The sequence below is a fragment of the Brassica napus genome, chromosome A10 (genome assembly GCF_020379485.1).
Source record: "Brassica napus cultivar Da-Ae chromosome A10, Da-Ae, whole genome shotgun sequence".
In the NCBI taxonomy this organism is placed as follows: domain Eukaryota; kingdom Viridiplantae; phylum Streptophyta; class Magnoliopsida; order Brassicales; family Brassicaceae; genus Brassica; species Brassica napus.
The window spans coordinates 17,235,564-17,256,891 of NC_063443.1; the positions used below are offsets into that span (position 1 = coordinate 17,235,564).

Genomic DNA, 21,328 nt, shown 5'->3' on the forward strand with positions numbered 1-21,328 from the left:
AGAAGAAGATGAAGTGAAAACATGTATCATTTCCAATAAAAGCTCCAAAGAGATGGAGTTGAAAGCTTCACAAGTAGCTTTATGTATATCATATTGCAAGCTTGGATCATACTTTGCAAATTACATTCATAATCATCCATTGTAAATTACATTCATTTAACATGAAGGTATAATATCCGGAGATACTTAAAAGCTTTATAATTTCAGACATGAAAAATTAAATCCAGACATCATCAGCTAAAAGACACCCCCTGATGTATGCTTATAATCTTTAATCTTGAGAATGTTTTGCACTACTCGAATCTCTTGACCAGGGAGAGATCATTGAGCATCTTCTCAATTGCTTCATCACTATGAGCTCTTCCTTTTGTCTACACACAAAAAGAAGCTTACATCATCTCATAAGTCGACAGACATAACAAGGCTATCTGAACTCCACTGAACAGAAGAAGGTAGATTATTTTTTTATACCTTAAGAGAAGGAACCATAGCCACTGCTTCTTCAGCGGTTTCAGGACAGAGATTGCCAAGGACACAGAGCTGTTCAATGCAATGGTTTTAAAGTCTTGTGTCAAAAAAAAAACGACTTAGCTGATGACAAAAAAAAGGCAATCTCAAAAAGATTCAACATCTTACCTCAAACTCAGTGAGTTGATGTCTACTCAGTATTCTGTGGAATTTGAGTTAAGGTAAACCATGTTGCAGTCAAAATCATAAGCCATTCTCACAAAAAAAAGCAGAATCAAAGCATTTTAACGAAGATGCAAGCATGACAAAGCGCAACACATAGGTTAAATACTACAAAGAAAAAACTAATTAACAAAGAGGATACTCTCGAACTTGTCGAACAGCATCTGGATTCTTGTAGCGGCTAAAACGCTTCACATACTGCAACGACTTCTCAAACACTCTGCAAGGAGAAAATATTGATTTTTTTTTTCAATTCCTACAAGATCGAGAAGGTTCTCTGCTAGTATACAGTGAATCATTATGAAAGACAAAACTTACTGCGAGACTTGGTTCATGGGATCCTCGGAGACCAGCTGAAGCTGTTCATACTTGTGCTCAAGGATCAAAGACACTTCACAGTTCATTAAACACTTTGCCTTCAAAAACTCTATTGCCAGAAACAACCAAACCCATTAAGAAAGGACAATACTTTTCAATTGTATTGCACTAAGATAAATTCGAATGAAAAGAAAAAAGCTCTTATTTTTGTGAACAATGGAGAAGGAAATAGAGAGGTAGGTACCGTCTCCGATCTTGAGCTCGGCGGCGTTCTCTTCTTCTTCTCCGACTCCGGACATGGCGAGTGAAGGATATTGAACCCTAAGCTTTTCTTTTCTCGTCCCGACAGCGAAACAAGCAAAGCTACTTTTCTTTAGGTAGCAAAACTATTTATAGACAAAAAAAAAAAGTTAATTAGCAAAAGCTAAAAATTTATAATTTTCAAAATTCCTGATTAACCGGTGAAATAAATAAATAGTAATGATGTGATTTTAGTTAAATAATTTTCAAAATTCCTGATTAACCGGTGTTATTTTCGCTAATGTATAGTATAACCATAGTTTTTTCTTGACATATGATGTAAAAATATAATTTTTTTTTGATCAGATAAAAATATGTTAAATCAGCAGATTGCTTACCAAACCGGATTTTGTACCAAACCAAACCAAAACCATAGTATATATAAGCTGAAAGCAAATTACTTAATGGCCCAACAGTGGCCCATTAAGGATTATCGGCCGAAGAATCTGAGATTTCTTGTTCAAGGGGTTGGGGACTTTGCGATTTCTCTCAGTGCTCGGCAACTTCATAAGCTCTTTCTCTCTCTCTCTCTATCGCCTCCTTTCTCCGTTCCGTCACCATAACCTCAACTATTCTTGCTTCGAGTTGACTCATTGCGGTTTCTGCGATGGCGAGTTTTCGAATTCTCAGATCTGTTATTTTACCTTTTTATCGATGAATTGTACATCTCATTCCGTTTTGTAGTTTGAATCTCAGGGAGACAGCGGGAACCTCGAGGCGTCGATAGATCGGCTTCTGAATGAAGAGAAGCAGATGAGGCTCGCGGAGAACGTCGCCGGGACGAGGAAAGCCGCGACTGAGATTCTCCAGCTCTGTTTCGAAGCTAAGGACTGGAAGCTTCTCAACGAGCAGATTCTCAACCTCTCCAAGAAACGTGGCCAGCTTAAACAGGTATACACTTCGATTGAGAGCTCGCTCGTATTGAACATGGAGCTTTTTCAGATTGTTACATTGTGAACTTGCAGGCTGTGCAATCGATGGTGCAGCAAGCTATGCAGTATATCGATCAGACTCCAGATATTGAAACTCGGATTGAGCTTATTAAGACGTTGAACAATGTGTCTGCTGGAAAGGTAAACTGATGTTGTTTGGTATCTTCATCATATCGTTTTGTGTAATTGTTATCATTTGAACTTCGTATGTGTAGATATATGTTGAAATTGAGAGGGCTCGGCTGACAAGGAAGCTTGCTAAGATTAAGGAAGACCAGGGTCAGATCGCTGAGGCTGCAGATCTTATGCAAGAAGTTGCTGTAAGCTTTTTTACTACTTGATCCAGTGGAAATCCATTTTATTAAGTTAATCTCTGAAATGTGATGCTTTATAACAGGTGGAGACATTTGGCGCTATGGCCAAAACTGAGAAAATTGCATTTATCCTTGAACAAGTAAGGACTTACTCTGTATTGTTGTTTAGTATGATCTATTGGTCTCATTTTTTGTGCTAACTTATTTTTGTGTAATTTTCAAGGTCCGTTTGTGCTTGGATCGTCAAGATTATGTACGTGCACAAATCTTATCTAGGAAGATCAATCCTAGAGTTTTTGATGCAGATACAAAAAAAGATAAGAAGAAACCCAAGGAAGGTGAGAACATTGTAGAGGAGGCTCCTGCTGATATACCGACTTTGTTGGAGCTCAAGAGAATTTACTATGAGCTAATGATTAGGTAAAGTTTCTCTACCAGCACTGTTTTTGATTTGTGTTATGTGTCAATTTTGTAAGTTCTTTTCACTCACCAATGATTTGTTACATTTAGTTGCATTATATCCACATTGAGGTCTTTCTTTGGCCTTGTCGTCTTCTATAAATAATAGTTTGAAACACAACCATGTAGGTACTATTCTCATAACAATGAGTACCTTGAAATCTGCCGTAGCTACAAGTCAATATATGACATCCCTTCTGTTAAAGAAACCCCAGAGCAGTGGATTCCAGTAAGCATCATACCATTGGTTCGGTGTTTAAGTATAATATACATTCTGTGGTTACTGGTTAGTCTAAGAGTATCTTCTCTTTTGATTTTCAAACAAAAGATCCTGAGGAAGATCTGCTGGTTCTTGGTCTTGGCACCGCATGATCCAATGCAATCAAGCTTGCTCAATGCAACTTTGGAAGATAAGAACTTAACCGAAATTCCTGATTTCAAGTACTTTTTTTCCTCCATAAACTTTTTTTTTTACGGTTGTTTTGGTTTCATATGAGTAGTCTCTTATGTTTTATATTGTTTGATCCAGGATGCTTCTAAAACAGGTAGTGACAATGGAGGTTATTCAATGGACAGCTCTTTGGAACAAATACAAGGGTGAGTTTGAGAACGAGAAAAGCATGGTTGGAGGCTCTCTGGGTGACAAAGCTGGTGAAGATCTGAAATTGAGAATCATTGAACATGTAAGCCTCTCCTTGATAATCATTGTTGTTGGCTATGGCAGTTGCTGTTATTAATTTTCTGATTTCGTCTTTTTAATCTGCAGAATATTCTCGTTGTCTCTAAGTACTACTCAAGGATAACCTTGAAGAGACTTGCAGAGCTTTTATGCCTAAGCATTGAGGTAATTTGATCGGTTCTCTCTAATTGTATCAGATGCTTCTCATTTCTTAAGCGCTTTATACAATTGTATTCTGTTGGAATGATTTCAGGAGGCGGAGAAGTATCTCTCAGAGATGGTTGTGTCGAAGGCACTGATTGCAAAAATAGACAGACCATCAGGAATCGTGTGCTTCCAGATCGCAAAGGACAGCAACGAGATTCTCAACTCGTGGGCGGTGAATTTGGAGAAGCTCTTGGATCTTGTTGAAAAGAGTTGCCACCAAATCCACAAGGAAACCATGGTTCACAAAGCCGTACTGAGATCTTGAACATGTCGTTTATTGGTTTTTCGTGAAACCTTTTTTAAGGATCTTCGTTGAGTTATTAGCGTCTTTGTGTGAAAGAAAAAAAAAACTCAGAAACAGTTGTTTCCTTGGCAAGACTTGAAAAATGTAGTTCTGTACACTAGTGGAGTTTTTGCCACTTCTTGGTTTTATCAGTCATCTGTTTTCTTCAGAGTATTGATTGTTGGTGCATTATTCTTGTTAAAAATTAACCAACATAATCATAAAAGTTCAGAAATTTGATTATAATAATTAAGAACATTTCGTTTATAATTTTTAAAGTATTTACATAGCTAGTTATTTTATGAAAACTTTCCAACTAATAACTACTAGCAGCTTAACCCCCGCGCAAGCGCGGGGTTGTTGACATGGTTGTTGGTTCTTCTATCTCAAATTTCTGCAGGTGATGATCTCAATGAAACTTTACTTTGTTATACACATAACGTAATTGAGAATTCAAGTTGAGAAAATCCTAAGCTATAAGTAAATTTTAAGTTATAAAATTATTTTTCTCTATTTGTATTTTACTAAGTGCACTAATATAATTGTCAACACAGACCTTTTTCAAAAAAAGAAAAAAAAAACATACAAACCAAACTTATTCTTAGGGACAAACACATAAATTAAAGACAGAGTTCCCAAAAAGACAAAAGAATTAACAAAGTACATGGCAGTGAATATCATCAATAATCTCGAAGGTTATCCCAGTCATGTCAACTTCAAGCTTCTTAGTCTTTGACAGAATCAAAGAAAACCTGAAGCATCAACAAAAACACACAGGGACTCAAATTAAAAAGAAAAAGTTATCAAATAGACGTAGAGAAGAAACTGAAGTACCTTACCATGTAGTTGTCTGAAGATGGCAATGTGTGCACGTGCATAAAATGCATGCGAGCTTCATAAATTGACTTCCCAAAAAAATGTAAGAACTTCTTGGATCATTCGCAGATGTGGAGTCTGTGCGTATAAAGTAGCATTTAACTCCTGTTGTAGAAAAGTCTTTCTTATTTTTTTCTTTTCCACCATCTTTGAAAACTATTCACCAGAATAAAGAATATTTAACAACGAAGAAGTGTAGTATGTGTTGTGACATGAACAGAAAATAGAGAGGAAAGAGACCCACCAAACAATTGATAACGGCGTAACCCAATCTTGATACCATTCTTGGCAATCCTTTTGTATGCAGAGTAAGGGTCTATACTACAAGTTGACGAATTTTTCTGGAGATCCTCAAATACGACCGTCAAAACATTATCATCACCCAAGACCTTTTGCAAGTATGTTCCAACGGGTTCAAGAGACAAGAAGAAGTCCCTGTCAAAACACTGTCTACAAGCACATCGAGTCAAGGACTCTATTGTCCTCACCAAGCTACTATGTGTAATAGACATAAGATAGAAACTTGCAAAAGAATTGCTTCAACACAAAAGTACACATGCAACATGGGAATATATGCAAACACAAAATATAAGAGTTGAAGAGTAGTGAAATGAACCTTGAACGTGTAACTTCCATCTGAAGCTACATGACACTGGTAGTAATGATGAGTCTTGCCAGTGTCCCAATCGAGTGACTGAAGAAACAGAAGAAGCATGTAAGACCCCACAGTGAAAAATATGCATGTAGTAGACTTTTGTTGTCAATCCACCAAATAGAACTCAAAATCAGGCAGACATACCAATCTACGGTCAGTTGGGGAACAATAATCCTTTCCCAAGTGTTCCCAAACCGCAACTTCAAATGCAACTATAGACAAATCCTTCCATCCTTGGATCTCTTCGGCAGTTATTTTAACCTGACCCAAATTTTTCATGTTTAACATCAAAAAGGTAACTCTTACCACAACTAATCACTTAAAATAGATTAAACTGATGACAAGAAAAGTAGAAAACTTGCAGGCACAAACACATACCCAGGAATGCCTTGTTAAACTCAAGTTCACTCAAAGCTAAGAGCTGAGGAAGAATGTGCAGAGATTCACCATAGCTTTGTATTCTCAAAGAAACAACAGATATCTCTTCTACAATCAGAGCAACAATCACAGTCAATTACAAATGATACAATAGAAAGACTCTGCTTTTGATACTTTACCTTGAGGCTTTGCCGGAGAGCTTGAAATAGTAATCGTAAGCTTAGAGAGGACGAAGCGGTCGAGGTTGGACATCACCCGGAATTAAAAGCTTTCTTGAGCAAATCGAAAGCTAACTCCGCAGGGATCGAAGGAAGTCTCTGCCTCGACTCGTCGTTTATGGGAGGACATTTGTGCTTGCTGTAGATTTTCTCCAACACGGTTTGAGCCTACTCGGAAGAACGCTCACTGATCTCTGCGAAGTAGAACTTATCATTTTTTCTACCGTTACTTTCCATGTCACTGCTTTCCCCTCTTCTGTAACTGATCACTGGTTAATCAGACAAAATCGTGAGACAGACCACCAAACCTGGTATTGTAGGTGTCGGCAAGACATCAGTTTCAGGGTTGGTGTCGGCTTCAAGAGAGATCTCCATCACAGACATCGGCTTCTCGGCATCCATATCTTGCGGATAAGAGGATCCAAGCTCCAGCTCTCCAGATTCCGATCCAGGATCCGAAACCGGTCCTTGATTATCAATGGAACCTCGCTCGCCGATGAAGACCCCGCCGTTTCCACCGTCGCCTACGTTATAAAAAAAAACTGATTTGAAACCAAAAGTAAAAGAAACTCAGATTCGGACAAGAACTAACGTACATATTCAATAGCGGTATCGATCTTGACCTTAGATCGCTTGGTAAAGAGTGGAGATGATGAAGACGGTTCAAGAGATGAAGAAGAAGAAGAACAGAAACGTCTGGAAGATGAAGAGCTACGACTGGTCACAACCATGTCCTTTTTTTCTCATGATTTTTTTTTTCAATCTCGATCTTGTTCCCGATTGGCGATATAAGGAAAGAGACGGAATCAAAAATATCAGAGTGACTTTATGTAAATGAGAAGAACAACAGAACCAAACGAATCGTCTTCATCATATCTATGTGATAACCAAACCGGACAGTAAATCATATGTATTTAATAACTAAACAAAACGTGATAACCAAACCGGACATGGGACCCACAAATATAAAGGAACCGCTGACGTGGACACCTTTAGGAGCCTTGAAAGTGGCTCATTATAATGTTGACTAGGGATTAACCCGGGCTACGCCCGGGATTTTTATTATTTTTTTAATTTAAGTTGTTAAATTATTTATATTTAAGGTATGATATATATATTTAGATAAATGTTAAGATGCATGTCATAATTAAAATTTATTTTTAAATTTTAACACGTTAAATTAACATATTTTTTACTATTTAAATATCTTTTTTGTAATTTTGTTGGCTATCTAGTTATCATATTTAGCAAAACTATCCGTTGAGTGTTGAAATAAATGTTTTAGATATTTAATTAAACTGTAGAGTATTTTCGGATCGACCACATGCTCAACAATCGATCCATCCGTAAAAAGATGGTCGATCTCCTTGGCCAGGTAAGTACAATTTTAGCAAAAATATCTTTGATTTTCAAATATTAAGTATATAACTATTCTTTTGAATATTGGTTTTTTGAATTGTATTTTTTGATTAAATTATTGTATTATAATGTTTATGTAAATATTTTTTGATGTTTGAATTTGTGTTGTTCGTATACTTAACCTAGATGATATTGCTGTTTAACAATTTATTGTTTTCTCGATATAGAAAATAATGATATATCAAAACATATCTAATACTTGTTAAATGATAGTATAATGTAAATTACTTCCATTGTTTGAAAATAACAATTTGTTGTTTTTATTTTTGTTTTTAATTAGAAATTATTTTTATTTAAAAACATCATTCATATATAATATAATAGTTTAAGTTTGGAAGATTAATCTATATATATAAATTTATGTATATTTAAAAAAAAAAATAATTTAAGATATTATATATTGAGTAACTGAATAAAAGCTGAATTTCTTATCTTGAAAATCAAATATTTATAGTTTTGTCTTCATGTTATACTCACCAATCCATAATTGATATTTATAACTCAGTATGTTTTTTAAAAAACTTAGTTTTAAGTAATAAATAAATTTAATAAATTAAATTCATCCCCTATAATGTGCTGTAAACTATATTTAAAAACTCTCTAAAATTATATTTTAAGCATAATATTACTATTATTTAATTTAAGTTATTTTAAGCATAATATATGCTAAACCATCTTAAATTATATTTACAATAGGACCATCCTAAACCGGTTAATAAACCAAAAACAATACTAAACCAACATGAACCAATACCTGATTCGGCGAGAAAGGAAGTGTTTCGGGATAAACGCTTGAATGGTTATTAACTGTAATGGTTTGATCATGAAAGAGTTAGTATGAATATTAACATTAAAATTATGGATTAGATTAATTTAAATTTGTAAGAATATCTTTGAGTCTAAGAAAAGCAATTCAATTCCCATGAATAAGTTTGGCTTTTGGAAGTTGCGGGTTTTCCAACAATGAATCCACCTAACAAAAAGTTTGTTGTTATAAAAAATCTCCTTCAAGGTCATTAAAGGTTTTTGGGACGGCAATATTTGATGGTGGAACCATTTTTTTGCTCGAGTGCTATGAAGTTTTTTTTATAGTGTGAGGTTGATGTTGATAGAATAATGAGTTTTATAGAGACTTTCTTGATGTAAAACTATATTTTTTTTTGTTTAATGTGGTATTTTCATTTTTACATAATTTACTACCATTTTAAGATAGATGTCCATTTTATTTAATGTACTCTTTCCATTTTTTTGAAAACTGTGCATTTACTTATTATTGTATATATAATTCATATATTTATATATTTATAATATTTACTTATTATTTATTTTTCTATATATTTTGTATTTCTCTTTCTTATATTTTATATTTTTTTAATATCTATATTTTATATTTTAAGATATATGTTTAAATTTTAATGTATTTTTCCATTTTTAATGTAAAACGGCAATGTTTAATAGAAGAACTGGACAAATTGTCAAATAGTTATATTTATGTTTTTTTCTTTTTTTATAAAATGGTAATGTTACATTATGGAGATAAACCGTTTTTTTTTGTGAAAAATGGTAATCTTACATATGTTTAATGTTGTTTTTCCATTTTTTATGTTGTATGTTTACATATTATTTTTAAAAATGTAAAATAGTAATCTTACATATGTTTAATGTAGTATTTCCATTTTTATGTTGTATGTTTACATATATTTATTATTTTCGAAATTATATATAATGTTTTTTGAATTTTTTATAAAACGGTAATGTTACATTATGGAGATAAGCCGTCTTTTTTTCAAGTGAAAAAGGGTAATCTTACATATGTTTAATGTAGTTTTTTCATTTTTTATGCTGTATGTTTAAATATTATTTATAATTTTCGAAAATTAGTAATATTAAAATGTAAAACTATATTTTATGCCACGTGTCATCTTTCGGAAGAAGTTTTTTTTGCTTATGTGGACGCTCTATGGAGCCTCAAGATTATATAGCAAATTACATGAGTTCATGGGTGTATCTACGCCAATTACTCTATATTTAATGTAGTATTTTCATTTTTTATGTTGTATGTTTACATATTATTTATTATTTTCGAAATTATATATAATGTTTTTTTTTACAAAATAGTAATGTTACATTATGTAGATAAACCGTCTTTTTTTAGTGAAAAATGGTAATCTTACAAATGTTTAATGTTGTTTTCCATTTTTTATGTTGTATGTTTACATATTATTTTTTAAAATAAAAATGTAAAATAGTAATCTTACATATGTTTAATGTAGTATTTCCATTTTATGTTGTATGTTTACATATATTTATTATTTTCGAAATTATATATAATGTTTTTTGACTTTTTTTATAAAACGGTAATGTTACATTATGGAGATAAGCCGTCTTTTTTCGGAAGAAGTTTTTTTTGCTTATGTGGATGCTCTATGGAGCCTCAAGGTTATATAGCAAATTACATGAGTTTATGGGTGTATCTACGCCAATTACTCTATATTTAATGTAGTATTTCTATTTTTTATGTTGTATGTTTACATATATTTATTATTTTCGAAATTATATATAATGTTTTTTGTTTTTTTTATAAAACGGTAGTATTACATTATGGAATTAAGCCGTCTTTCCATTTTTTTTTAAATTGTGCATTTACTTATTATTGTATATATAATTCGTATATTTATATATTTATAATATTTACTTATTATTTATGTTTTTATATATTGAGTATTTCTCTTTCTTATACTTTATATTTAGTTAATGTCTATATTTTATATTTTAAGATAGATGTTTAAATCTTTACGTATTTTTCCATTTTTAATGTAAAATGGCAATGTTTAATAGAAGAACTTGAACAAATAGTCAAACATATTTATGTTTAATGTAGTATTTCCATTTTTAGTCAAACATATTTATGTTTAATGTAGTATTTCCATTTTTATGTTGTATGTTTTACATATATTTATTATTTTTGAAATTATATATAATGTTTTTTGTTTTTTTTTATAAAACGGTAATGTTACATTATGGAGATAAGCCGTCTTTTTTTTTTTAAGTGAAAATAGTAATCTTACATATGTTTAATGTAGATTTTTCATTTTTTATGCTGTATGTTTACATATTTTTTACAATTTTCGAAAATAAGTAATATTAAAATGTAAAACTATATTTTATGCCACGTGTCATCTTTCGGGAGAAATTTTTCCCGCTGATGTGGACGCCATATGGAGCCTCAAAAGCTCCCTTTTATTAGTAGAGATTGTGGATATTTTTTTGGTTTAACAGATAGTTCTTAAGAAAACATAACCGAGCTACTTGAAATCCGAAATAATCATACCGAACTCGACCGGATACTAAAAGAACCACACACGTGCGAAAACAATTTAGATAAATGGGCCTATTGGGTTACTGCCACAGCTATTGAGGCCCATCATGAACACTAATACGTTTATAACCTCGCAATTGCTTAAGAAATACGTATAACCCACCACCGTCGTCTAGATATCAATCAAACAGTCGGAGTCGGAGCTAATTCCATTATCCCAATCCCTCGTTTCAATTCGAAGCCCTCACAGAATCCCTAATTGACGAAATCGCCGGATCGTTGACGAGGATGGAGTTTGACGAATACGAGTACCTGGAGAAGACGGCGGAGGAAGGAGATGGATTGGATAGGAAGACGGAAGAGAGCGAGAGGAGTTACAGGAAGAGAGAAGGAGAGAGGCGTGAGGTAGAGAACGGTGACGAAGAGCGAAGGAGCAGTCGGAGTAAGAAGTCTCGGGGAGACGACGAAGAGAGCGGCGAAGGTAGGAGAAGGGATCGGGAGAAAGAGAGGCACAGGAGCAGCCGAGACAAGGATAAGATTAGGGTTAGGGGAGGATCGAGAGATAGAGAGAACGATCGTGAGAGGAGTAGCAAAGAGAGAGATAGGGGCGATAGGGAGAGAAGCCGAGACAGAGAGAGGGAGAAGGATAGAGAGAGGAGAAGCAAAGAGAGAGATAGGGAGGATAGGGAGAGGAGAAGCAGCAGTAGATCACGGAGGGAAGAGAAGGAACGCGAAGTAGTGGAAAGAGGAAGCAGGTTAGTTTAGCAAAATGTTGTTGACACATGTTTATAGGAATGATTCAAAGCTTTTTTTTCATATGATTTCACGATTGCACAGGAGAAACAGGGAGAAGAAAGATGAGCCTGAAGCTGATCCAGAGAGAGACCAAAGAACTGTTTTTGCATATCAGGTAGAACTTTGATTTTGTAATGATAGGTGGATAAAGAACTCGGGTGGTTAAGTTTTACTGATTAAGCCAACCTAACTGGTTTTGTGATTCGCAGATGCCTCTTAAAGCTACCGAGAGAGATGTTTATGAGTTCTTCTCCAAAGCTGGCAAGGTCAGTTTACTTTGTGCCCCGTTGTTATTAGTTTAGGCCATAGCAAGATGTTAATATTACTCAACAGTCAGTTTTCAGGTTTTTGTTCTTATTTTCCTTTGTTCCTTATGATTTCAGGTCAGGGACGTGAGGCTGATTATGGATAGAAATTCAAGACGATCAAAAGGAGTCGGGTATGTTTCTCTTTTCGGCTTCTAGTAAACTAAGTTTTGTGTATGTGCACGTGGTTCGTAATATTCTGCATTATTCAGTTTTCTTTGCAATTTCAAGAGCTCGGTTTAACTGTATTCTTAGATGCACTATCAATGCGATAATGATGAGGATGATGGCACTTGTTTAATCAATTCTGCCTGCTCAAGGTAGATGTCAGAATACCTGAATCCTTGTTACTTTCCATTGCAAGCAAGGAGGGAACCCATTAGCCTATCTTCATTGCTTATTAGATTTAATTATTGTTCATTTTATCATGATGGACGCTAACATTTTATATTAATTTAGGACTCTAACCCACCAAAAGAGACTCAGCTTGATTCCCCGCACTGAAGTTTTTTTTTTACAACTTCTCTTTGCTACGTTTCTCTGATATATTCATTGACGTGTAAGTCAAATATCTCTCTCTTGTTGACTTGCAGGTATGTTGAGTTTTATGATGTGATGTCTGTTCCAATGGCCATAGCTATGTCTGGACATTTGTTTCTTGGACAGCCTGTGATGGTTAAGCCCTCTGAAGCTGAAAAGAATCTTGCGCAATCCAATACCACTACAGGCGTTGTAGGTGGTTCTGGGCCTTCTGGCCCTGTTGATCGAAAGCTCTATGTGGGGAACTTGCATTACAACATGACAGAGTTGCAACTTAGACAGGTATTGTCATATCCACCCTCCTTAATAGTATAGAAAGAAGATAAATGGCTATTCCTGCTCACATATTTTGTTTTCATTGATAGATTTTTGAGCAATTTGGTCCTATTGAGCTTGTTCAGATGCCATATGACCTTGTAAGTGGTCAGTGCAAAGGTTATGGATTCATCCAGGTTAGTAGAACTCTTTTTCAAATTAGTTGTGCTGTTTTTCTTCGGGATTCCTCACACATATTTTTTCTCCTTCCATAGTTTGCTCAATTTGAACATTCAAAGGCAGCACAAACTGCCTTAAACGGACAATTAGAGATTGCTGGTAGAACAATCAAGGTGAGTTTTGAACTCCTTAGTAGAAAAATGATCACTTGATGGACTTGCTTGTTATTTCACTGTGATAAATATATTTTCTTTTTTCCTCTATCAGGTTTCGTTTGTCTCTGAGCATATAGGCACACAAGACGCTAATCCAAAATCAGCTGATTTTGATGATGATGATGGAAATGGGCTGGTAAGCTAGAGAACATTCTTCTTGTACCCTTTGTCTCCTTTCTATTTATTACTTGTTCTTTAACGACTCTCTTACAGGCTTTAAATGCACAAACGAGGGTTCAGCTCATGCAGAAGCTGGATCGTACAGGTGTCGCAGCAAAGTATGTCTCTCTTGTATGCATTATTACTTCACAGATTTTTTAAAAATTTAGTGAGTCTCTAATCTTATGTAATTTGCACAGCATTGTGGGACCTTTTGGAGTACCAGCGCTAAATGGAACAGCTCTTAATCAACCAGGCATGAATCCTGGTTTCCCCACATCAGTGCTTCCGACAACAGCCATCCCTGCTTTTGTCACAGAGCCTGTTGGTCAGCCAAGTCAATGTCTTCTATTGAAGAACATGTTTGATCCTGCAACCGAGGTGGGTTCATGGCTCTTTCTTTTCTTCGCCTTAGAGCTGTGGAAAAAAAAGAGTCTTAGCCTTATGTAAACGGACTGCTGGCTTTTTAAGCATTATTAACATTTAATCATTATTTTGTTGCAGACGGAATTGGATTTTGATGAAGAAATTGAAGACGATGTTGGTCAAGAATGCTCCAAGTATGGGCAGGTCAACCATATTTATGTAGACAAGTAAGTATAAGTATCATCCCATGAGTTTCAATAAAAATGTCTTGCACATATGATGTTTATAGATATGTGATATTGATCTGAAACTTGGTGTAATGCAGGAAGAGCGCAGGTTTTGTGTATCTGCGGTTTGAATCGGTGCAGGCTGCCGCGGCAGCTCAAAGAGCAATGCACATGAGATGGTTTGCGCAAAAGATGATATCTGCAACTTTCATGGTAAGATAGATCCTTGTGGATTCATCTGTTTAAGGTTTACTGAATGAGTTATCTTTAATTGCAGCCTCCAAATGAATATGAAGCCAAAGCCAAGGCGTGAAGTGCAGGCAAGATAGATTTACTTGTTCAGACTCGGTATAAAACCTAAACCGGACTGCGATCCATATTCAGTCTCCTGTCTGAAACATGTTTTATATATAAATCAAAAGACTATTGGAGACCTTTCCTTCCGTTCTTGGTTGTTCGTTTTAGCCGTAACATTCCCATATCATTTATCATAAACTTATTTTATCTTATTTCAACAGTGTTACTATTTGTTTACAGTTTTGAAATTGACTTGGTGTTTCTAAACGATGATATGAGATTGTAAAGATTTTTACTGATACTGGAGCCAGATATCTAAATATTTACTAGCTTTCTTGAAAGTTTGTGCAGGAAGTAAATTTAGCTGTCCGGTTTAATCAATACTTGTTTTGATGATTTCATATGTATTCCGCTAAAAGTAAACCGGTTCCAAACACTTTATGCAGGCCTTTTGGCTATTCTGAGAAATCAATCATATACAATTTAACTTCTTCTCCAAGTTCTCTTTCTCTCTTTCATCACAAGCTCCTATTATCAAAAAAAAATATCCAGCTTCTTTGAGATTATCTCTCTTCCATTTTAAATCATCTCCTAGACCAATCTTATCAACAATCTTCGGGATTCTTGGTGGATTTCTAGATTGGAACTTGTCTAAACTAGTTTTCATGTTTAAAAGTCGAAACTTGAAACCTTAATTTACATGGAACTTGGCAGTGAGCACACATTATCATATGACATATTCATAGTACGATACAAAGCTCACTTCTTTTAAATCATTTAACCTTCATTCATATTCTTTGAACTAATCACAAAGTTCTCACATAAGATCATAATGTCTCGGTCTCGTCGCCATGTAAATGCTCACACAATACCATAATTAATGCAATAAAAGAACCCTAAAATCTCGAACATAAGAGAGTTGTATCATCATCTTATCACGACCCTGACAGGTCGTGTCGCCATGTAAATGCTCTCGAGCGTCCTAAACTTTTTCTCCTTCTTCTTCCACTTCTTCGATGATGACGTTACTCTCACGATCACCATTTCTTTCGTGCATTGGTCTTCATGAGTATCATCCTCACCGAATAACTCTTCAATCTTCTTCTTCTTGATTATTTTGAAACTAATCTCTTCGTCGCTTAGCTGCATCAGTTCTTGAGCTGCCGTCTCTATCTCCTCCGTTACCATCTCTTCTCGTCTCCTCTTCTCCATAACGAGACGAAAGAATTTCAGATTGAAGCTCAATATCAAGTTATCTTCGGAAAATAGTTTTCTCTCTCGCAGATATGGTGTTTTAATTTGATCGGTTTTTAAGAAAAATAAAATAATTTGTAGTAAATTTCTTGGATGCTTACGTAAATGTTAAAAGAGTTTTAAAGGCAACAGGAAACTACGACGTTGTTGCTAAGAAATCTCTCTTTCCCTATCATGCTTTTCACTATAATTCGCAAGCTAGTCCCTTTATTTTTTACTTTATTCAACAAATCGCCACCTCATTTTCTACAATTATTTTTTCAATCATAGATGTGATTGGGTTATATAAATTTACTATTGATTTTTTATCTTAAAATTGTAATATAAATATACCTTTTTTTCTTTCAATAAGCAATAATATATGTTTTTGTAAACTGAATAATCAATATATTTTGCATGAAATATAGATATGTCGCAACAGTAATAAGTAATTGAGCTATCTTTAACATATAGTAGCTCATTGGCAACCATGTTATCTTAGCAGGGGTTTAGAATTTACAAAGTTATGTGACATGGCTTTGATTTCGGCAATATGTTGGGGGGGGGGGGGGGGGGTTGTGGTTAATGCTTAGTCTTAAACAGCAAATGAAGTATCAAGGTTCATCGGCTGTGATGCTTATTTAGGACAATCGCAAATCTTTACCGTCTGATGATGGAAATATAGAAGAATTCTACGACTAAGAGCATCTCCAACTCCACTCCATATTTTACTCCAAAATTGAAAAAATGAAATGGGAAATGGAGTGATGAACAAAAAAATAAAAGCATTACTTTATAAATGGAGTAATCCTTTTATTTTTTATTCATTACTCTATTTTCCACTCCATTTTCTCAATTTTGTAGTAAAATATGGAGTGGGATTGGAGATGCCTTAAGAACACGATTGTTTCTTTTTTTTGCAGCTAACGCGATTGTTTCTTAAGTCTTAACTAATAAGAAAATTGTTTGTCCAAAAAAAAGAAAGAAAACTAATAAGAAAAGTGAAAGCCAATAGAATATCCAAACTATCCTTTCAGTGGGCCCCTACCTACTTTGACTTTTTTCCGGTTACAAAACGCGTGTCTCTACACCTTGGTTGGTAAGCTTTTTCTTTCCGCTGACTTGCTCTTATATATTAGTATCAGTATTGTAATAGTACTATATTGTTATTTAACGAATTAGAAACACCTGAAATTTTAGGGGCCTATAGTCTATATAAAATTTTCTTTTTATAAATTTATAAATTTAATTTATTTTTTAAAAAAAATTAGGAATCTATAACAAATAGTTCACTGAAAATGAACAACGCTTCATGACTTGAATGCCTCCAAAAGTTTCCAGTCAAAAAAGTCACGTTGACTTTGACTCATTCGTGCTTACCAAAAAGTCCCAGAGAGAGAGAGAGAAGCTAGAAGAGAGAACGATTACATTCAACAAGTCTAAAAGAATTCATACAACAATAAAATCACATTCAAACAGATGAAACCATCCTTTTTAGTAGGGCTGGGCAAATAAACCGAATCCGAAAATCCGAACCGAATCCGATCCGATAAAAATGAATCCGAACCGATCTGAACCCGACGTAAATACCGAATGGATCTTGTTTTATGGTATTTTGGGTTATGGGTATTATCCGAACCGAACCCGAATCTAAATGGATATCCGATAAAACCCGAAACATTTAAAACTTCGAAAGATCTTGTACCAAACATGATCTCAATTCCTAATATGTATCCAAAATACACTATGAAATATTGAACATCTAAAATACTTATCTATTCTATTGCATGAAGGTTGGTGGTTCTATTGCATGAAGGTTGGTGGTTCTATTACATGAAGGTTGAAGATGTTCGTTGAATCTTGAAGTATTTAGATTTTGATTTTGTTTTCGTTAAACAATGTTTCTCATTTCATGAAAACGTGGTTTTCATTTTATGCTTTTATTTATTTGGTTTTCTTTTTATCAGTAAATATGTTTACTTTTCGTTTGATTTTGAATGATCACGGTTGATGTTTCTTATTTTTGAATCGATTTTACTTAAGTTTTGGTTACAAAATAAGTACAAATCAGGTATTTTAAAACTGAAGAACTAATTTTACTCATGTTTTGGTTATAAAATAGGTAAAAATCAGGTACTTTTAAACCGAAAAACCGATTGGGATCCGAACCCGAAAGTATATTGGGTTGTACCGGTTCTTTGAAGATTTACTAACCCCGACCCGAACCCGATAGAACCCGAACCGGTTCCGAACCGAACTTTTATATAATCCGAATGGGGCTGATTTTGATAAACCCGAAAAACCAAAACCCGATTGGATAAAACCGAAACCCGTTTGGGACCCCGAATGCCCAGGCCTACTTTTTAGCAATTGTTTTCAAAAACCGGACCAGTCCAACCGGGAATCGTTAGATTCACTTTGTAGGGCCCGCCCATTAACTAAAGTATGTAAAACATTTATTTGGTTTCAGCATCCGTTTTGTCTCCACTTACTTTGGGCCTAACATAGGCCCAGTAACCAAAGTGTGAACATCGTGTTGTTATTTTTTTAATTTTCCGTTTTCTCTTCCAAAAGTAAACGCCATTATTGATAACTTCTCTCTCTCTCTCCATAAGCTGTTCATCTCCCCCAACCACAACAAACCAACTAGCTTTGCTTTGGTCTCTGTCCAGGACAAGAGCATCCTGATTAAAGCTAACCCCCTTTCGTTTTTCTTTTAAATTTTCCAATTGGTTTTGTCTGAAAGAATATTTTACCGGAAAGCAAAAAAAAAAAAGAAAACTTGGAGAAGAATGAGTGAAAAGGAATAAACAAATTCTAAAGCCTCAAATTTGGAATATTCCCATTTCTCTCATCTTCCTTTCTTCCTTATTGCTTTGTGACCTCTGTTTCATTTCTTTCTTTCTTTCAATCTCTCTGTTCCTCTGTAACAGTAAAGCTTCATCAAAATCTCGAAAGCCTCTCCCTTTGATCGGATTATTTTAATCTGATTCTTATCACTTTCTCAATCGAATTTGAATCTTTATTGAATTTTTTTAGATCTGGTGCTGTAATAACAAATCAGCTGCTCTGTTTTTTTTTAATTAAAGTTTCAAAATTTGTGGATTGCTGTAATGGATTTGGATGATTTCCGGACGGTTATTGACAACGCCGGCGTCGATGTTTGGACATTCATCGACACTGCGATCCTCGTGGCTTCGCTTGACTACGGTCACGAGCTGAAGCAGAGGAGAGACAACATCGTCGAGCGTCTCTACGCCACCTCCATGGCGAACAAGTGTAGAAACTGCGATTATGGCGGCGGCGGGGGAACCGTTGTGGAAGATAGGGCTAATGGGAGGGTTCACGAGGAGGAGACGGAGGAGGAAGAAGAAGTAAGAGAGAAAACAGTTAATGGTGATGACGAAGAGGACGATGAGGATCCGTTTGCTGGTTTGTTTGATGATGAGCAGAAGAGTATTCTTGAAATCAAAGAGAAGCTTGAAGAACCTAATCTGGTATAATCTCAAGATTGATTCTTTTTGTGTATTTAAAAAAAAAAGGATTTTAATTAGTTTGGTGGTTTCAGACAGAAGAAGCTTTGGTGGAGTTGCTTCAGAATCTGGAAGATATGGAGATCACATTCCAAGCTCTTCAGGTAAGTGACTTATGTTTCATATTGTTCATATTTTTTCATATTTTTTTAAACTAACTTGTTTGGTCAATTTTAGGAAACTGATATTGGGAGGTATGTGAATAGAGATCGAGTTCGGAAGCACCCATCCAACGAAGTTCGGAGATTAGCTAAACAACTTGTCAAGTAAAAACTTTTTTCTCTTTCTCAATATTCATTAGGAAACCACTCTTTGATTTCTACTTTTGTCTCTCTCTTGCAGAAAATGGAAAGAAACAGTGGACGAATGGGTCAAATTCAACCAGCCTGGTGATCTCCATCCTCCGAGTTTAATAGCTGATGAGGACTCACCGCAGCAGAGAGCTGTCCACCAACAGGTAAAAACCAAAAACCCTTTTCGTTTTATTGGTTTTATCATTGAGTTTCTTCAACTCTTGTTCTTCTGTGTGCAGGTTCCTGACTTTGGGTATTCACCAGTTCCTCAAGCAAGTAAGCATAGTAACATCACTAAGCCAGAGAGGAAGCCTAGACCTGTTGCTCCTCCTCCTCCTAGGAGAGAATCTCCTTCTCCTGCTAAACCTTCTCGTCCTTCTCCTTCTCAACAACAACCCATTCAGGTACATTTTGCCAAACAAGGATCTTAGTTATCGGTGTTCCAAGTCTTCTTAATGCTTAATGTCAGTTTGGTTTTTGGGGGAATTGCAGAGGGAGAAGGAGCATAAAGAAATTGATTTTGACTCGGCTCGGAAAAGACTACAACAAAACTATAGACATGCGGAGAATGGTTTAGTTTAAAATCTCTACTAAGTTAATAGATTGTTTTGTGAACTGAACTGACTTTTGGGTTGGTTATGTTTTGAATGCAGCTAAAAAGCAAAGGACTATACAGGTGATGGACATTCATGAGATCCCTAAACCCAAGAAAGGTGGATTTTTCCCAAGAAAAGGTGGGAGTTCTCAGGGAGGTGGTAGACACTGGTAGACTAAATGAAGAAGGTGATGAAGAGAGTTGAGTGAAACGAGTTAGTAGAGGAATGTAAAAGACAGAGAACAAAGCTCTGTTTTTTTAGACAGGCACAAGAGGTCTAAAAGTATGTTTCAAGTATTTGGAATTAAGTTGGTGCGTACACTTGTTTTCCATTTTGTTATTATATTTTTTATTTGCTGATTAAGAACATAATTTTGTTGGATTTTATGAATAATATATTCTGAAATTCAAGTTTACCATATTTGTGTGTTTACACAATGATGCTTGTATCTAGTTCTTTTCTTAAGAATTGATTCTCTTGCTTGATGCCAATTTATATCTAAATAACTGACATTTTTATTGTTCATTTTTGTGCAGATTCACAGTTTGCTGGAATTTTTTTTTATTCAGTTGCTGTCAATGTAAATAAATGTCTAATAAACGGGTCAATGTAAAGTGAGGATTGTAATCTTTGTTGAGCTTATCTTTTAGTTTTTTTTTTTTTCTCTGGATATTTATTAAAGAGATCAAAGCCCAACTGGGCAAAGCCCGAAAACAAACAAAACACAAAGCCTAGACAAACGGGCCAATATTAAACAAACTTTTTGGGCCCAAAACCCAGAAAGAAGAACCGTCGAGGAAGCAAAGCAATATCCGTCCACCACGTGTACGATCGACGAACGATTCTGAGAACACGCGTCAAGAGAGAGTCTTCACCTCCTCCGGAAGAGCCACGCCGAAGCTCTGCCATCGGCGGAGACAAATCAGTGAAAGACCAACTGAACAGTCTTCACAGAAGGCCAAGACGCAACCGGATCATCACTTCAGGAAAGATAACCGTCGTCTACAATCAATCTAATCACTGCGACAGAGGATCAAATCGAGAGTCGGTGGTAGATCGAAGAACAGGAAGCAACAATCAAACGAAACCGGAAGAACTCCGGTGAAGAGCCGGCGAAGACGATGAAATAGAATCATCTCTTCCCGGAAACAGAGCCGGCGAAGCTGATGCTGAGCGAGCCACCGCTACCCGAAAACAGAGCCGACGAAGACGATGTGATAGAATCATCTCTTCCCGGAGACAAAAACCGGCGAAACTGGTGCTAAACGAGCCACCGCTACTCGGAAA

The 21,328-nt window shown here is 35.2% G+C and overlaps 5 protein-coding genes across 6 annotated transcripts; 3 read left to right on the plus strand and 2 right to left on the minus strand.

Annotated features, from left to right (window-relative positions):
- Window positions 1-106: 106 nt before the first annotated feature.
- On the minus strand, window positions 107-1,400 carry LOC106419055 (DNA-directed RNA polymerase II subunit 4). The gene is made up of 6 exons (XM_013859805.3): window positions 1,253-1,400; window positions 1,009-1,117; window positions 833-910; window positions 637-670; window positions 472-540; window positions 107-371 (listed from the first exon to the last, which is right to left on the minus strand). The coding sequence occupies exons 1-6, from the start codon at window positions 1,305-1,307 to the stop codon at window positions 294-296; spliced, it is 423 nt and encodes a 140-aa protein (XP_013715259.1). The 5' UTR covers window positions 1,308-1,400; the 3' UTR covers window positions 107-293.
- A 305-nt stretch (window positions 1,401-1,705) lies between these two features.
- On the plus strand, window positions 1,706-4,356 carry LOC106419340 (26S proteasome non-ATPase regulatory subunit 12 homolog A-like). Its single transcript, XM_013860106.2, has 11 exons — window positions 1,706-1,918; window positions 2,005-2,199; window positions 2,274-2,381; window positions 2,456-2,560; window positions 2,638-2,694; window positions 2,778-2,974; window positions 3,143-3,242; window positions 3,342-3,454; window positions 3,543-3,696; window positions 3,780-3,857; window positions 3,946-4,356. The coding sequence occupies exons 1-11, from the start codon at window positions 1,916-1,918 to the stop codon at window positions 4,162-4,164; spliced, it is 1,329 nt and encodes a 442-aa protein (XP_013715560.2). The 5' UTR covers window positions 1,706-1,915; the 3' UTR covers window positions 4,165-4,356.
- Window positions 4,357-4,763: 407 nt separating this feature from the next.
- Window positions 4,764-6,343, minus strand: LOC106358767 (probable RNA-dependent RNA polymerase 5). The gene is made up of 7 exons (XM_048742198.1): window positions 6,271-6,343; window positions 6,102-6,199; window positions 5,858-5,974; window positions 5,675-5,752; window positions 5,303-5,504; window positions 5,022-5,214; window positions 4,764-4,934 (listed from the first exon to the last, which is right to left on the minus strand). The coding sequence occupies exons 1-7, from the start codon at window positions 6,341-6,343 to the stop codon at window positions 4,835-4,837; spliced, it is 861 nt and encodes a 286-aa protein (XP_048598155.1). The 3' UTR covers window positions 4,764-4,834.
- A 4,848-nt stretch (window positions 6,344-11,191) lies between these two features.
- Window positions 11,192-14,685, plus strand: LOC106419339 (RNA-binding protein 39-like). The gene is made up of 13 exons (XM_013860104.3): window positions 11,192-11,802; window positions 11,885-11,957; window positions 12,052-12,108; window positions 12,226-12,281; window positions 12,741-12,969; window positions 13,053-13,139; window positions 13,218-13,295; window positions 13,390-13,473; window positions 13,551-13,615; window positions 13,697-13,877; window positions 14,001-14,089; window positions 14,188-14,302; window positions 14,367-14,685. Exons 1-13 carry the CDS (start codon window positions 11,336-11,338, stop codon window positions 14,400-14,402), a joined length of 1,617 nt encoding a protein of 538 aa, XP_013715558.2. The 5' UTR covers window positions 11,192-11,335; the 3' UTR covers window positions 14,403-14,685.
- A 3,503-nt stretch (window positions 14,686-18,188) lies between these two features.
- On the plus strand, window positions 18,189-20,683 carry LOC106419338 (probable mediator of RNA polymerase II transcription subunit 26c). Of its 2 annotated transcripts, XR_001283826.3 has the most exons (8): window positions 18,192-19,116; window positions 19,188-19,256; window positions 19,330-19,418; window positions 19,495-19,609; window positions 19,685-19,849; window positions 19,938-20,016; window positions 20,099-20,352; window positions 20,578-20,683. XR_001283826.3 is itself a non-coding variant. In XM_013860103.3 (7 exons), exons 1-7 carry the CDS (start codon window positions 18,733-18,735, stop codon window positions 20,212-20,214), a joined length of 1,017 nt encoding a protein of 338 aa, XP_013715557.2. In that variant the 5' UTR covers window positions 18,189-18,732; the 3' UTR covers window positions 20,215-20,456. The 2 variants fall into 2 exon arrangements, 1 of the variants encoding a protein (XP_013715557.2); XM_013860103.3 differs by lacking the exon at window positions 20,578-20,683 and having other exon boundaries at window positions 18,189-19,116; window positions 20,099-20,456.
- The last annotated feature ends 645 nt before the right edge of the window (window positions 20,684-21,328 follow it).